Below are 14,833 nucleotides of genomic sequence, written 5' to 3' on the forward strand. Positions count from 1 at the left end.
ACCATACACTGAAAATAGATGACATTTTGTAGACTTAAAATATTTGAGTTTCCAAACACAGACCTCACTGACAAAATATACATTCATATTGAATGAATAAGCCCAATGTAAAAGCAGACATGAGAAGCTATTTCTTCACAAAGCTGATATTTAGATGGACACATCTTAAAAAGTCTCTTCATTTATAAGCTGGACTTGATGAAGCACAAACAGCCACTAAAGCGTGACTGCGACTGTGACCACCACACTGAGAGAGTAAATAAAGTCCTTCCTTCTTCAGTCTCTTCCTGCGATAGCACTTCATTCCAGTAAGTGTGGTCTTTATAAGATTTTACTTCAGCCTTCAAACACTTACAAAATGTTCCATGTGATGAAGGTGGAAAGCAGCGGGTTCCTGCAATGAATGCTGATCATCAACCCATCAGAGACATTCAGAGTTTAAACTGTGCTTGGATGCCCTTATCAGCAGAGCTTGGGGAATCTGGCTGTAAACCTTCAAATGTATAATGTATTAGAGGTGAGTCAAACCGATCATAAAAGAGTGAACTAAAACACTCAGTTGGTAGGAGGTGAAACGTGACAATGTTTTGGTTGTTTTACTCAAGATTGACGAAATTAGGACATGGAATGAATGGTAGATATTGTTGGATACAGGTTGAGGGTAGAAAGTAGGGCTGCACGATTCATGGAAATAAAACCTTTTAATTGCAATTTAATGAAATAAATATATGCGCTGCATGTTTCAGAGTGAAGCACCAGCTCATGATCTGGTGTTTTCAGTGTCTTTCAGGAAATGCTGCTCCACACAAACTCATCTCTGCGTTTGCTCTGTATCTGGTTAACTTATGCGTTGCGTAAAAACTTGCGTAGCTGATGGTTTAATTTTTGAAAATGACGAAATTAAGACAGCCATTCATATTAGTAATGTAATTTTACTGTTATACTGTAAAATAATTTTTGGCATAATTATTAGATTTTTTTCTTAATGTTTTTATTTTACAGTGAAATATTACAATAGTAATATTTTTATTTTGCAAAGTATTTTTCTTTTAGTAATAATAATAATAATCTTAATAAAAACTGATAATAATATATATAATTTTATAGTAATGCTGTATTTTATAATGACACTGTATAATCACAAAATTTGCACATCGATTTTTTCCCTCGAATTGTTCAGCCTGGAGCTTTAAGAAAAAAAAAAAAGAATTTTTTTTTTTTAAACAGAAGTCACACATTTTTTTTAATTAGATTTCTTTTCCCCAAATCCTGCAGCCCTGTTGGAAAGCCACTGAGGCATTTTATGAACTTCCATCCAGTGAGGAATAAAATTATCCCACATTACCACCAGGTGGTGCTGTTCTCATTATTTCAGGGTGGATTAATGCATTCGGTTCGAAACTGAGGCAGATAAAGTGGAATGCTATGAGATACATTATTGGAATCGACGGCTGTGGAATTTTTGCCTTCCAGAAGAGGCCCGGCGTCCACCCTCATAACTACTTCATTCTTATCCTGTCCATCCTGTGCTTCCTCAATATCCTCTTCTCCTTCCTGCTTCTCCTCCTCATTCATCTCGAGGTAGTAGAGGTCTTTGGCTACACCGGTGCTTTCCGACGCTTCATAATCTTGTTCCGATGTTTCCGAGAACTCTTCCACGGAGTTGTAGGAGCTGGAATGGCGAGGATTGGTGCTGTCCAAGCACACGTCCCAGAGTCCTCCAGGGAAGGAGCCAGAAATGTCTGAGTTGTTGGCAGAGAAGTTGCCTTCGTCGCTGGAGCTGCTCAGACTCTCCTGCTGCTTTTGAAGGAGAGCAGGCTGATCGGAGAGGAGAACGGTCGAGTACGTCACTGAGGACTGGCCTGATGTTTCTGGGGTAGCAGCGGCAGTGGAAGCCTCCAGTGATAACGGTTCAGAGGAGTCTCCCAGACGGGCAGAGTCTGTGGTTTCCTGTTCTCCAGAGTTATAAATGAGTACTTCATTTTCTTTTTCATGTTCAAGCATGAGAGGAGGACATTTCTCGATTTCCACCTCACAGATGCTCTCAGAGACCAGCAGCAGTGGACAGGCAGTGAGACCTTCAGAGTGAGGGAACAGGTTCTCCATGGTGTCCATCTGCAAGGAGCAAGAAACAGTAGTGTTGTGGAAATGTGATAACTGATGTATTTTTAATGTGTTAAAACAGTTTCTCCTATCAGCTTTACCTGCAGCATAATGTTTACACAAATACCAGGGATGTGATTTTTCAGAATTTATACGGATCTGTATTTTCTATTCAGTTCGGTTCCAATCACATTTTTTTATATAGGGCTTTTTTTTCATTACATATCATTCAAAACAGCTTTACAGAAAGCTGTAGCTTATTTCATTGAAATGAATGGTTCTCTATGTGATGAAAAAACAACAACTGTATACTCTGAACTCCATTCAGATCCATCTTATATTTAGCCCTTAATAGAAAGGCAGAAATTTAAACCTAAAATGGTCTAATCTTCTGTCACTGGATGCTAATTTGTTTATGTGACAGTTGGTCACACTGACCTGCCTGAAGTCCATTCCTTTGGCCCAGGAGCAGTTGTTGGGATTTGGAACATCCTTCCACATGAGTTTTCTCATCCTGTAAAATGATGGATTATAGGATTATTATATTACTGAATTTTTGATCAAACAAATGTAGCCTTCTTCCGAAAACATTTAAAACATGTACAGGCCGAAAATGTTTTTAACCTGTTAGCCAGCACTGTAATGTAAATGTATGTGTGTGTATATGCACAAAATATACTTTGTACTCAAACATAAGATATAAAAACTTGATAAATAAAAATGAATTTGCACTTCTGCCACTCCTTAAACGGGTTTAATAGACATGTCCCTTTTTGTGGTACACATAGTCATGATATTATCCTTTGGGGAACAAGTCTAAACAGATGAGCAGCAATATGGTTTTATCAGTTACTTTGGTAATTATCTGTGAAATATTTACCCTCAAGCAAACTACACCATTGCTAATAATTACCACTACAGCAATTTATGTACATTACATTCCTTATTCACTCTGTAAGCCCAGTTATGTATTGTAAATCTGACATGCAATACAACCAAATAAAATCCCATTCAAATCAGCTTACAATGCCTCGCTTTAATTCAAACTTGTCTTACAAAATCTTCCAACAAATCTTTATAAAATCTTTAAAATCTTCTGCTAAAATAAAGGTAACCTAGGTATATAAACAGATGGTCTGTGATTTTATAATCTGATTTGACTGATTTTTCTTTCAGGCCAGTTTTTTTGCCTTATTTATCCGTTATCAATTGGTGAATAGAGCAGCAGAGCACAAACTGAATGTTGCATTAAAGCTCCCAGGCTATAATAACATGGTACATGGTTTTATAGTACCGGTACATACTTTGTCATGATAGTTGCATTGCAAAGCAATTAAATACTTACTATTGAGTCATATATAATTATTGCACATTATCATTTAACCTTAAATTAATTTTAATGTGAACAAAACATTTATCTAACCTTTAAGCTTTTTAACTTAACTTAGCTTTGGTATGAAATTAATATATTTTGATTTAATGGTTTTGGCTGTCAAGCGATTAAATTTTTTAGATTAATTAATTGGCACATCATGTAATTAATTAGATAAAAAAAGAAATGCTTATAAATTTTGTAATTATGCAAATTAATCGAACGACGAATTTGGATGAGAAATTACCTCCAAAAGGTCATTTAAAATCATTGTTGTGTTAAATGAGAAAATCATCAAATAGACATTACAAAAATTAGTTTTAGAAAAAACAGTTTGGTTACCAACATTCTTGAAAATATCTTTTTTTTATGTTCCGCAAAAGAAAGACGTAAGGTCATACAGGTTTGAAACGACACGAGGGTGGGTAAATGTAAATAAACAGAATTTTCATTTTTGGGCAAACTATTCCCAAAATATGATTTTTTTTTAATGAATGGATACTCTAAATAAGAAATGAGTCAGTCGTTGAGTTATTCATTCATTTGATTCTTTCAATTGGCTGATTCATTCAGGAATTAAAGGAATAGTTCCCTTACAAATGAAAATTCTGTCATCATTTACTCACCCTCAAGTTGTTTCAAACCTCTATGAATTTCTTTCTTCTGCTGAAGAATGTCAGTAACCAGATCTTTTTTTTCCTACTATGGAAGTCAATGGGGTCCATCAACTGTCTGGTTACCGACATTCTTCAAAATATCTTCTTTTGTGTTCAGCAGAAGAAAGAAATTCATACAGGTTTGAAACAACTGAAGGTGAGTAAATTATGACAGAATTTTCATTTTTAAGTGAACTATTTCTTTAAGTAAATGTCTCTCTTTTCAAATGGGCCATTGAGTCATTGGTTCACCAGATTGATTAGCTCAAAACGCAGATTCATTCAGAAAGGAAACACCGCTGTGTTGCTCGGAGACGCACAACAGTTCTGCTCTGGCTTTACAGGTAATATTTTCATTGGCAAAATTGAGCAAAAACAGACAATATTGTGTCTAAAATATAACATTACATATAACATTAACTTCTTATTTATTGGACTGTTGTATAAAATCAATATCACATTTGCACTTATTTGGGACAAAAACAGCACTCATAATATTGCGCTTGTTACTCATGTGACATTGGTTAACTATATCATATTATATAAATATTAGACAAAAACTCATACAGGGGTATTTTTGCCCTGATATCTTGAATTTTAGGGGCATTCTAACTGAATTCGATAGGTTCAATCAAGCAGTGAGTTGTTGCCCTGCTTCTCATGTTCATCACCAATCAACTGTATGGGTGGGGCGGATGCGTTAAAAGCATTAAATAATTTTATTTGCGCTATTTTTCTATAACTAATTAAATTAACGTTAAATCGACAAATCTACAAAATCTTAACTATCTTTATCTTGACCATGAGAACATAGTTGTAGGTCTTACTGGTTTTGTGACATCATGAGTGTGACAAACAGCACCACTGACAGGAACGCAATGATCAATAGCAGTATGTACGCTGCAGGGTCGCCTCTAGTAGCTGGAAGACAAAACAAAAAACAACTTACATTCAAATCAACATGATTTTCCTATATTTTCTTTTTCAGACAGCTATTTGTATAATGTGAACACAGTTGTCAGTCAATAAATTAATATTTTAGATAATACTACAATGTATGTCAACCAGGGACCACTTGCCAAACACCAAATGTGTGTAAAAAAAAATGGCTTCAGTTGGTTAATTGATCAAATGATGACGTCAATGCATTGTTTGTCACTGCTATAAAACCTACCTGTGCATCGAACCGGCTCCCCCTCACCATCCACAAACACTGGATACAATGTGAACTCCTCTGAGCCATAAAAACGACCTGTACAAAAACAAGTTATTCTGTAATAGATCATTTCTACTGCTAAGAATAAACTCTTTTTTATGTTTCATGTTCTGATATAAAGCACCTTTTATTTTATATCAAGCACAATAAAGACAATAAAGGTGGATTTGTTACTACGAATCTGGACAGTATCAAAAACCTACTGCACCTGTGTCTATCATTACCGCAGTAACGTTAATGTATATACCGACAACTAAAATCAAATTTAAAGGTCATTTGATCTTTTTAAAAAATCAATGAGGAGAGAGAGCGAGTTTGAACGAGAGATGCAGTTTGCAGCTTTCTTATTCCTGCTTTTAACTTTTATTTCACACTGGTTTGTTTTCCTTTTTTATGAATCATTATTGAAAACATTTCAGCTTCTTGCTTCTGTTGAACACAAAAGAAGATATTTTAAAGAATGTTGGTAACCAGACAGTTGATGGTAGCCATTCAATTCCATAGTATTAGTGGAATTAGTATCAGTATTAGTATCCATAGCCGACTGTCAACTGTTTGATTACCAACATTCTTCAAAATAGTCAGTAGCGTTGTTTCGTTCTGGCATTGGCAGCGCATAAAGGCCAATTTTTGTAAAAGCAAAATGCTACTCTAAAAATGTTGTTCATGTTTAATACAAGCACTTTCAAGGACCTACAGTATATTTGTTTTCATATACTTTCCAGTACTTGACATTCATGTGTCTAAAACCCTGAAAATATCAACAAAAATAACATACGGCAAAGAGAGAGATCCCTCGATGCGGACTGAACTCTGACCCACTGTAGCCTCTCAGTAAGAGATCCGTCCTGTTTAGGGTCTTTGCTCAGGTCTAACCATTCGATGACAAATGACTGAGGCACCGGCTGATCAGGTAACAGGCTCCAGGAGAGATGCAGACAGCTCGCATTTGCAACTGCGCTGAACGAACGTACACATCGTCCTAAAAAAGGAAAGAAGGACATTATTAATTCAAATAATAGGGGAAACCTTATTATGTCTATGTGCGGGAACAGATAATAACAAGCACTAACAAAATATCAGAGAATCCTATTATCTTTCATTGTATATATGTAATAACTAATCCAAATCTTCTTCCCCAACAACACTTTCACCAACAAAACAACATTAAGCTTCTATCAAAACAGTTACTTCGAAAATGTAGGGCCGGATGAATTAAAACGCCATCATTAGGCACATACATAGACACATATTTAGTTTGAAGGCAAACCAAACTCCTTGTGCATCAAACATTGAAAATGCATTAGACTGAATATGAAAGAATTTTGTGTGATGTTATAGGAAGGTATGAAGCATGTCAGCTCACGTTTGGGTTGATGTAACAGCGTCATGTTGCTATTCCGTGTAGAGATGCCCAAAGCGTTGCGAGACATTACAGTGACTGTGTGCGCTTCCTCCCTCCACTGGAATGAATGAAACTGAGCCAAGGTTGTTTCTTTTGACCTCACGGCTCCACCTGAGGCCTGGTGTTCAATCACGAGACCCTCCACGCAACTATATGGATCTCCTGATAGGACAGGCTGCTAAAATTGACAAATAAACAACAACAAAACAAAACCATTCAAGCTCAAACACAGCAGACTTTTTTATATCACAATAATTTGGCTGCTAAAGAAAGTCAATCACGTCAATTATTACCAACCTTAAAGATCAGTGTGACACTTGTCACGTTCCTAGTAACAGGATCCTTTTGTAGAACGCGCCAGAAGTCTGGTCCCATTTCTGGTGCTGAAATGACAAGGCTATAGAGTCATGATTATTTCCAGGACACTAAATCTTGTGTTCAAAAAGGTGTATTAAAGCTGAAATAGAGTCTGGTCTTTTTAATAGAACATGTCTCATTGTGTCTCAATTTTATTTATATAGAAAATATATAGAAAAGAAAAGAAAAGAAAAGAAAAGAGGGGATGGGGAAACTATGGATGAATTAGAGGGGAATGGAATAAGTTGGGATCAAAAGGTTTTTTTTAAAAGAAGTCTCTTATGCTCACCAAAGATGCATTACTTGACCAAAAATACAGTAAAAACAGCAATATTGTGATATACAACAATTTAATATAACAGCATTATAATATATATATATAAAAAAATATATATATATATATATAAATATATAATAGTTGTGCTGCTTAATATTTGTATGGAAATTGAAATACATATTTTTAGGATTCTCTGATGAATAGAAAGTTCAACGAACAGCATTCATTTAAAATAGAAATCTGTAACTGTAAAAAAAAAAATTTGGACTGTAGTGTACATAGGCATAACTCAAATGTAATTTCAGATTATTATTTTTTATTATAAACCTGTGGAAAAAAATGGAAATGAGAAATGGTCACAAAAAAACTTATTTAACCACCTTCAAAAATCCCAGTCCAAACCTAAATAGAAGTTGTTGGTCCCTTCATATAGTTGGATTGTTCTTAAATAAATGTTTTACATTATAAAATAAATATGAATATAAGCATAATAAACTTAAATTAACCTTCATAAAAAGGACTAAACAACTTATGAAAAAAATTATTTAATGTCATAATTGCACAGTAAGCATTTTTCATTCAGTAATCAAGTTATTTTTGGGACTTTTTGCCTTTATTTGGAAGGGACAAACCCAGAAAGACAGGAAACAATTGGATAGGAGAGAGAAAAATGGGATCGGGAAAGGACAATGAGCCACGAATCGCTCACACCATACTGTATGTTGGAGCGCTGTCATCAAGGCTATGACCGCCACATTTTTTGTAATTTTACTAGCTTATCATATGAAATATTTCTCTATTATCTGACACTAGCATACCTTCTGACTACAAACCTCCAGTTAAGTATTCTTGTAACTAAGAAAGAAGGTATGGCAAATTCCTACAACCCCATACTTAAGGTGATGTATCGTCACCTTTTACTGTACCAGACAAGAATGACTGTGATTATACCCTGAAATGCTGACGACACTTTGCTACCAATAGTTTCTTCTGAAAAATGTCTCAGCGTGAGTTCTGGCACTAGGCGACACCTCTGCATCAACGTAAAGATTTTAGAAAGGTTCTGTGAAGAGCTGACAAATGGTGTTGTAAGAACATATTGATCTTCACCTCAGCAGTTGCATTGCACTTTAGGTGGGTAATGTGTGGTACAATTTCCATTAACCCTAATGGATTTTCTATTGTAACTCTGTTCAGTTCAAAACATTGTCAATATGAAGACAAAGCCAATTAATATATGCAGGGCCATTTCAATTATTACAATCACGCTAACAAATTAAACCAATGAGTAACTTATATTCAAGGTTTCTGACAACAAAAATAAAACAATAAAATAAAATTCTAAATTGTCATCAGCCCATCCTCGTAAACATCACTTATACGTCATTCATATGAAGTTCTCACAAATTACAAAAGTACTCATGACTCATGTACATACAAATGGTTATTATAAAGCAGGTGTGCATCCAGAATAAGTGAAGAATCAAATGGGCTACCAAGGCCAAAATGAAAGAATGATTTCTTCTGATTTATTTATTTATTTCAGTTCCAGTCTGGTCTTCTTTTATGCTGTTGTCATACATATTGGCAAAGTAATGTGGGTTTCATCACAAATTATTTAATTTTTTTTAATCAAATGTCTATTCCATATATTTTTTGTTATACAATAGTGGCCAAAAGTGATGTCCGAGGGGATATTTATTTTTAATGACCCTACAAGTTCGATTAAACCATCGAAATATAAGGAAGATGTTTCATATTTTTTAAATATATTAAATATGAGGGAAGAACAAAACACTAAATTTGGTTATGGTATTTATCTGACAAAATTATTTGTCAAAAAGGCAAACTACAACTAAAGGTATTATTTTACTATGCAAAAAAAAAAAAAAAAATCCATAGAAAAACAAAAAGCTCACAGGAAAAAAGCATACACTGACTACAACAGACAACAAAAGTTTTTTCAAGATATTGACAATTTTCTTGTGATTAAATCTTAATTTCCTTGTGATCTCTACATAACAAAAAGGTTTTCTTGATCTCAATTTAAAAGTTGTTTTTTCTTGTTTTTCTTGATCTGGAGGTAACAAAAGCTATTTCTTTGACTAGAGACTCAAGCTGAAATAGTTCAGACATTTGAGGAAGAGTATGACACTATCGTCGACACTATAGTCACTTTGAAGAACATATGGTCAATTTCACCGCCAGCCAGCTCGAAGGATGTCTGCGTGGTTATAGAATGATGTTTTACAGATAAATGGTTTGCGAATGACGAGAGAAATGGTGAGCAATTAATAGCTGTTGCTTTGTTGAGATTAGGAGAACATGAAGGCTTCTGTATAACATAAATAATAGTAGCAGAACTATATTGATAACTTTACCTTTCCTGTTGTAAACAATCGAAGTGTGACTGCTGCTCCAGTCACTCCAGTATCCAGAGCCAATCAGTCTTTTACAGCGAACTTCTACTTTAAACTGAACACAGGAATCTTCAAGCGGAATCTCTGCCTTTTCTTCCGATAGAGAACGGATGACCTGTAAATGCCACAGAAAATTGAAGACATTAGTACAGAATATAACCATCTTCCTTTTGAAATCTAAAAAGGATCAATTGAAAATTAAGTTCTAAGAAGTTTGGTGGACATAAGAGGAGGAACGTTTAACTCTGATTTATTCATTTAGGATCAGTCTAGCTTATCATTTCAATCCGAAACATCTCAATTACAGATAAACAGATCAGACCACCAGTACTTCATTGCCTTCCCCCTGTGATGGAGCACTATGCATGAAGCATTAGCTCAAATATATTTTCTTCAGCTGTCTGGTTTCATTGTCCACCTGAGACCCCATCTTCCAAAAACGTCTTCCTACCTCCCATTGCACATTTGCCATCCCACGCAAAGCCACGAAGCGCAGCTCATACTGCATGTCGTATACAGGTAAAATGGGACGTCTCCACTTTACGCTCAAGGTTTTGTTTGGCAAAGTGATCGCTTCAAGGACTGAGGGAGGAGATGGTTTCACTTTGAAAAACACAGAGGGAAATTGTTATTCATCTCAGTTTGCAACGTGAATACAGTGGCAAGAATAGGATGCCTTAAACTAATTAAAAGTGGCAGCAGAGACATACATTTTTTTAAATATATATACACACACATATATATATATATATATATTATTATTTTTTATAAATGCTGTTCTTCCTATTCATCAAAGAATCCTGAAAAAAAAATGGTTTCCACAAAAGCATTAAGCAGCACAAGCATTTTCAACTGTGTAATAAGAAATGTTACAGAATCACTAAATCAGCATATTAGAATGATTTCTGAAGGATCATGTGACACTGAACATTGGAATAATGATGCTTAAAATTAAGCTTTGCCATAACAAGAATAAATTGCACTGTAAAAATGGTTAAAAGAGAAAACAGTTTTTTTAAACTGCAATAATAGTTTACAATATTACTATTTTACTGTATTTTTGTTCAAATAAATTCAGCCTGGGTGAGCATAAGAGACTTACCGACTCCAAACTTTTGAACGGTTGTGTATATATATATTTAATTATATTTACATTTCAAAATACACTTATATTTAATTAAAACTAATATATAATATTATATTGATATATTTAATTTTCAGTGAAAGATTCAGACAGCAATTCAGTTTGTAATTGAAAACCAACAGAATACTTATAACTTTGGAGATTGGATCAGAATGCTGCTGGAAATCTTTGGAACTCACCATAGTCAAAGGGTAAAACACTGACAGGAAGTGATCTCACTTTGCCACGCCCTCCTTCCACTTCCAACCAGATTTTGTGGCAACGGAACAGGCTAAGGCCGCTTAAATTGCATTTTTTGTGGTCTTCTGCATCAAGTGGGCACTCCTTTACCAAAGACATGTTTTCTTCAGCTTCTTCACTGCCCTGCGTCTTTGCTATGGTTTCGCATGTACCGTTTGATAAAACGTTATATTGTCTATAACAAAAATGTAAGATCTTTAGCATCTGTGCAGCAAACAATCTGACAGGAATAGAAAACGGATGAGCTATGATTGTGTTCATACCTGTAAAGGGGTCTGACCTGCGCCCAAACACTATTATTCCACTTACAGGCCATGGTGTCCACCTTTGAAATCTCGCTTTCGCAGGTAATATCCGCATTAAAACTCCCTGAAGAAAAGAGCCCATTTTAAATGATCTAGCTTTTCAAACAAGCAAAATTGGATTAACTGTCTGGATAAAGCCCACTGTATAATTCATAGCCCACCTTCTGTGTATATTTTGGCATAGGGGATGCTGCAGTTGACCCTCTCTCCCAACTGCTGGCAGCACATCAGAGTATCAAACCCGGGTTCATCTACCTTCATAGTGACTGCGCTGACCTGATAGTTGATCACCCTGTACTGGCTTTCCGGAATCTTCTTTTGCCCGTTTAGAAACCACACAGCTTTACTCGCACTCCAGCTGCGGTTGTGGAGGACGGCATAAACCGTTACCTCTGAACCGGGCGTCGTGAAGACTTCAGCAGGGATGTAACTGACTTTGAGGAGCAGAAAAAGATAGTGAGTGTTTTGAGCATTACACATACAAATAAAATAAACCAAAATTTAGAAAACATGTGGCATATAAGTAAAAAAAAACATGTCTGGTTTAATTTTCACTCTTATGATACATATAAATGTAGGCTTCATCTGGTGTTATAATGTATTGTAACTTTTGTACAACTGTCATATTATAAGGTTGTTTGTATGGCATTATGCATGTATTATAATGCATTAAGAATTCCCTAATAATGCATTATAAATACAGGCGTCATTGAAAGTGTTACCAAATGTTTCTTTTGATTTTAAGATGGAAAAATAACCTGGACATGTTCCTGACAGGTGTTACGAGATTCACCCTTGTATTGATTCTTATTTTCCCCCCTTCCCATCTTGGTCCCTCGCAGAAATGAGAAAGCTGTTTTATTGTAATGCTAGTCAACAACCTGAAGCTTAGTTGCTATGGTGACTTGCACAGCATGGATTCTGAAAATATACAACCCAACTGAGATATCAGAAAAAAAAAAAAAAAATGATCCAAGGAGGAAAACAGAGACAGAATCCAGTCTTTCATGGCTGTATCATGAGGTTAAATCAAGCTGAAATGGTTTAAACATTATCTAATATGCAGACAGCTCTAAGTGCAGCATTAGTTGGCAGCAGTATCTCACACTCAATTGTTATAACTAATCTAATATTATTCATGGACACCAATGTGGTGTGGGTATTTTAATAGCAAGACAAGACAGAAAAAAACACCCACCTGATTAGTGTCAGAATTTGGCTAAGCAGATAAATGAAACATTATTCTACCATAGGGGAGTGTTTATATCTTAACAGTTCATCTCAAGTTGCTTCATTCAGGTTACAAAAAAATGCTTATTTCATAATACTGAGTCATTCTAAGGTCAAGTCAAGTCAAGTCAAGTATATTTGTATAGCGCTTTTCACAATACAGATTGTATCAAAGCAGCTTCACAGTATTAAATTAAAATAATTCAACAAGGTTTGTTTCTAGTGGAATTTATTGATTGATAAAATCAAATTAAATATCCCCAAAATATCCCCAAGGTAAGGTGTGCTTGTGTGTACAGGTGTGTGTGCACACGTTTAAGCCATGTTCTAACCTTTTACAAAAACTCACAGGAGTTGAGATGCATTTTATGCTCCTTAAAACTTGAGTATGAATCAGTATGTATCCTTTTAGCCATTTGACCCCTGTACAGCCTCTAAAGACGCATTCAGTGCTCACATTCAACTTCAATGAATTTAAGGATATTTTTTGGCCTGAGGCTGAACATGATGCCAAGCATAAGACTTTTAATATGCAAACTGGTGTTCCGTTTGAATTAGGAAGGCTTTTAGCAACAAACTATTTACAAGGAGGAATTTAAAAATTACTATAAATAAACCTAATGATGACACTCAAGGTCAGTACATACTCTGGCCTCATAAACATTTACAATACATGACTTTATTCTTATCTAGAGCTGCATGAAGATCCGTTAAAAGATTGTGATCTCGATTCAAACACCTACGCAAAGATTTGCCTGTCTATTAAATCTTTGACAAAACCGGAACATTCAGAGCTATGTTGGCGCTGCCGCTGAGCCAGAGAAAGCAGCTGTCATGTAAAAGAGTCTGTCATGTACAAACAGCTTCACAAACAGTCTTTTCAACCACAGTATTGTTATTTCTGTGTTACAAATATTCATTTTATCACAGAAGAACTGGGGTAAAAGTTCATTAAACACTTAGTTCAGATATAAACACTGATGTCTATGGAAGAAAACCACCTTTTGTAAGTAACGTGGTGCTTCAAATAACGATTACATTGTTACGCAACCAGTTGGCGACAAGTGAATGAATAAAATTTAAATAGTCTGGTTCAGTGTTTGCTGCAGGCTAGTCCTGTAACAATTCCACTGAAACCTTCCACCTCCCATAGCTCCACCTAGCCTGGTAATACCAGACTCTGCTACTTCACTTTGCTTCGTAGACAGAGTCTGGAATAGCATAATAGAGAAGTGTTTTCTCTCTCACGGGGGAGGCGCTTGTCTGAAGTTTAAAATCATTGGTTAACCGTAAGCCAATCACATAACGTTTGGTTATGGCGTGTGTTATGCGCATGCTCAGCCGCATCTAACTTCCACTGTAAACGCATGTATGATGCAAAAACTAAACCATCGAGCGAAATACCGGAGTGAACATGGCTGTGAACGACTTTTGCAGATTATGTGAAGTAAATCTACGCATCCACGGTACAATCAGCGTCTACGTCACGGCTCTCAGCCCGCCCTCTGTTCGTTGATTGGCCCGGCTGTTTTCAGGCCGGTGGAAAACTGAAAGATAGGCTGCTATCTCAGACTGACTACAGGAGCGAAATGAAATTAGCGGAAGTAGGAAGTCTGACGTAGTCAGGCTAAGCTCCACCTGCCTAGATCTGTGGTTTATGTATGTCTATTCATGCAGCAGCATATCTTCCATAATCACAGCAGTGTGTCTATATATCTATTAGCAGTAGCAAGTCCATACATGTAGCAGATCTAGTCCACCAAGACCAAATACAGTGCTATGCATAAGTTTAGACACCCATGCTAAAGTTGACTAAAAAGAGGAATAAACTTAATGCCTTAATTTAAAAAAAATTGGAAAAATCCAACCTTTAAGGACACCAATTTTCTTTGTGAATGAATAATGTATCGTAAATAAATAAATGTTCTTCCTTAAAATACATGGTGCATAAGTGAGTACACCCCTATGTTAAATTCCCATAGAGGCAGGCAGATTTTTATTTTTAAGTATTTTTTTTTTTTTAAATGTAGGATACTATGCATCCTGATAAAGTTCCCTTGGCCTTTGGAATTAAATAGCCCCACATCATCACATAGCCTTCACCATAC

General features: G+C 35.6%; 1 protein-coding gene across 4 annotated transcripts in view; it reads right to left on the reverse strand.

The window, feature by feature from the left end:
- Positions 1 to 1,111: 1,111 nt before the first annotated feature.
- The window catches only part of lepr (leptin receptor), a gene marked incomplete at its 5' end in the record, with an annotated part of 34,336 nt that continues 20,614 nt past the window's right edge, over positions 1,112 to 14,833 (reverse strand). For 3 of the 4 annotated variants that reach the window (XM_084426759.1, XM_084426760.1, XM_084426757.1), the window contains 12 exons: positions 1,112 to 2,115; positions 2,542 to 2,617; positions 4,959 to 5,052; positions 5,306 to 5,383; positions 6,126 to 6,329; positions 6,714 to 6,930; positions 7,050 to 7,135; positions 9,768 to 9,921; positions 10,258 to 10,409; positions 11,130 to 11,365; positions 11,454 to 11,559; positions 11,657 to 11,929. In XM_084426759.1, the coding sequence (XP_084282885.1) occupies positions 1,372 to 2,115; positions 2,542 to 2,617; positions 4,959 to 5,052; positions 5,306 to 5,383; positions 6,126 to 6,329; positions 6,714 to 6,930; positions 7,050 to 7,135; positions 9,768 to 9,921; positions 10,258 to 10,409; positions 11,130 to 11,365; positions 11,454 to 11,559; positions 11,657 to 11,929 (2,420 nt within the window). In that variant the 3' untranslated portion in view covers positions 1,112 to 1,371. The remainder of the gene's footprint in view (positions 2,116 to 2,541; positions 2,618 to 4,958; positions 5,053 to 5,305; positions 5,384 to 6,125; positions 6,330 to 6,713; positions 6,931 to 7,049; positions 7,136 to 9,767; positions 9,922 to 10,257; positions 10,410 to 11,129; positions 11,366 to 11,453; positions 11,560 to 11,656; positions 11,930 to 14,833) is intronic. The other variant, XM_084426758.1, reaches the window with a different exon arrangement.

Source organism: Rutilus rutilus, assembly GCF_951802725.1.
Source record: "Rutilus rutilus genome assembly, chromosome: 12".
NCBI classification, from domain to species: domain Eukaryota; kingdom Metazoa; phylum Chordata; class Actinopteri; order Cypriniformes; family Leuciscidae; genus Rutilus; species Rutilus rutilus.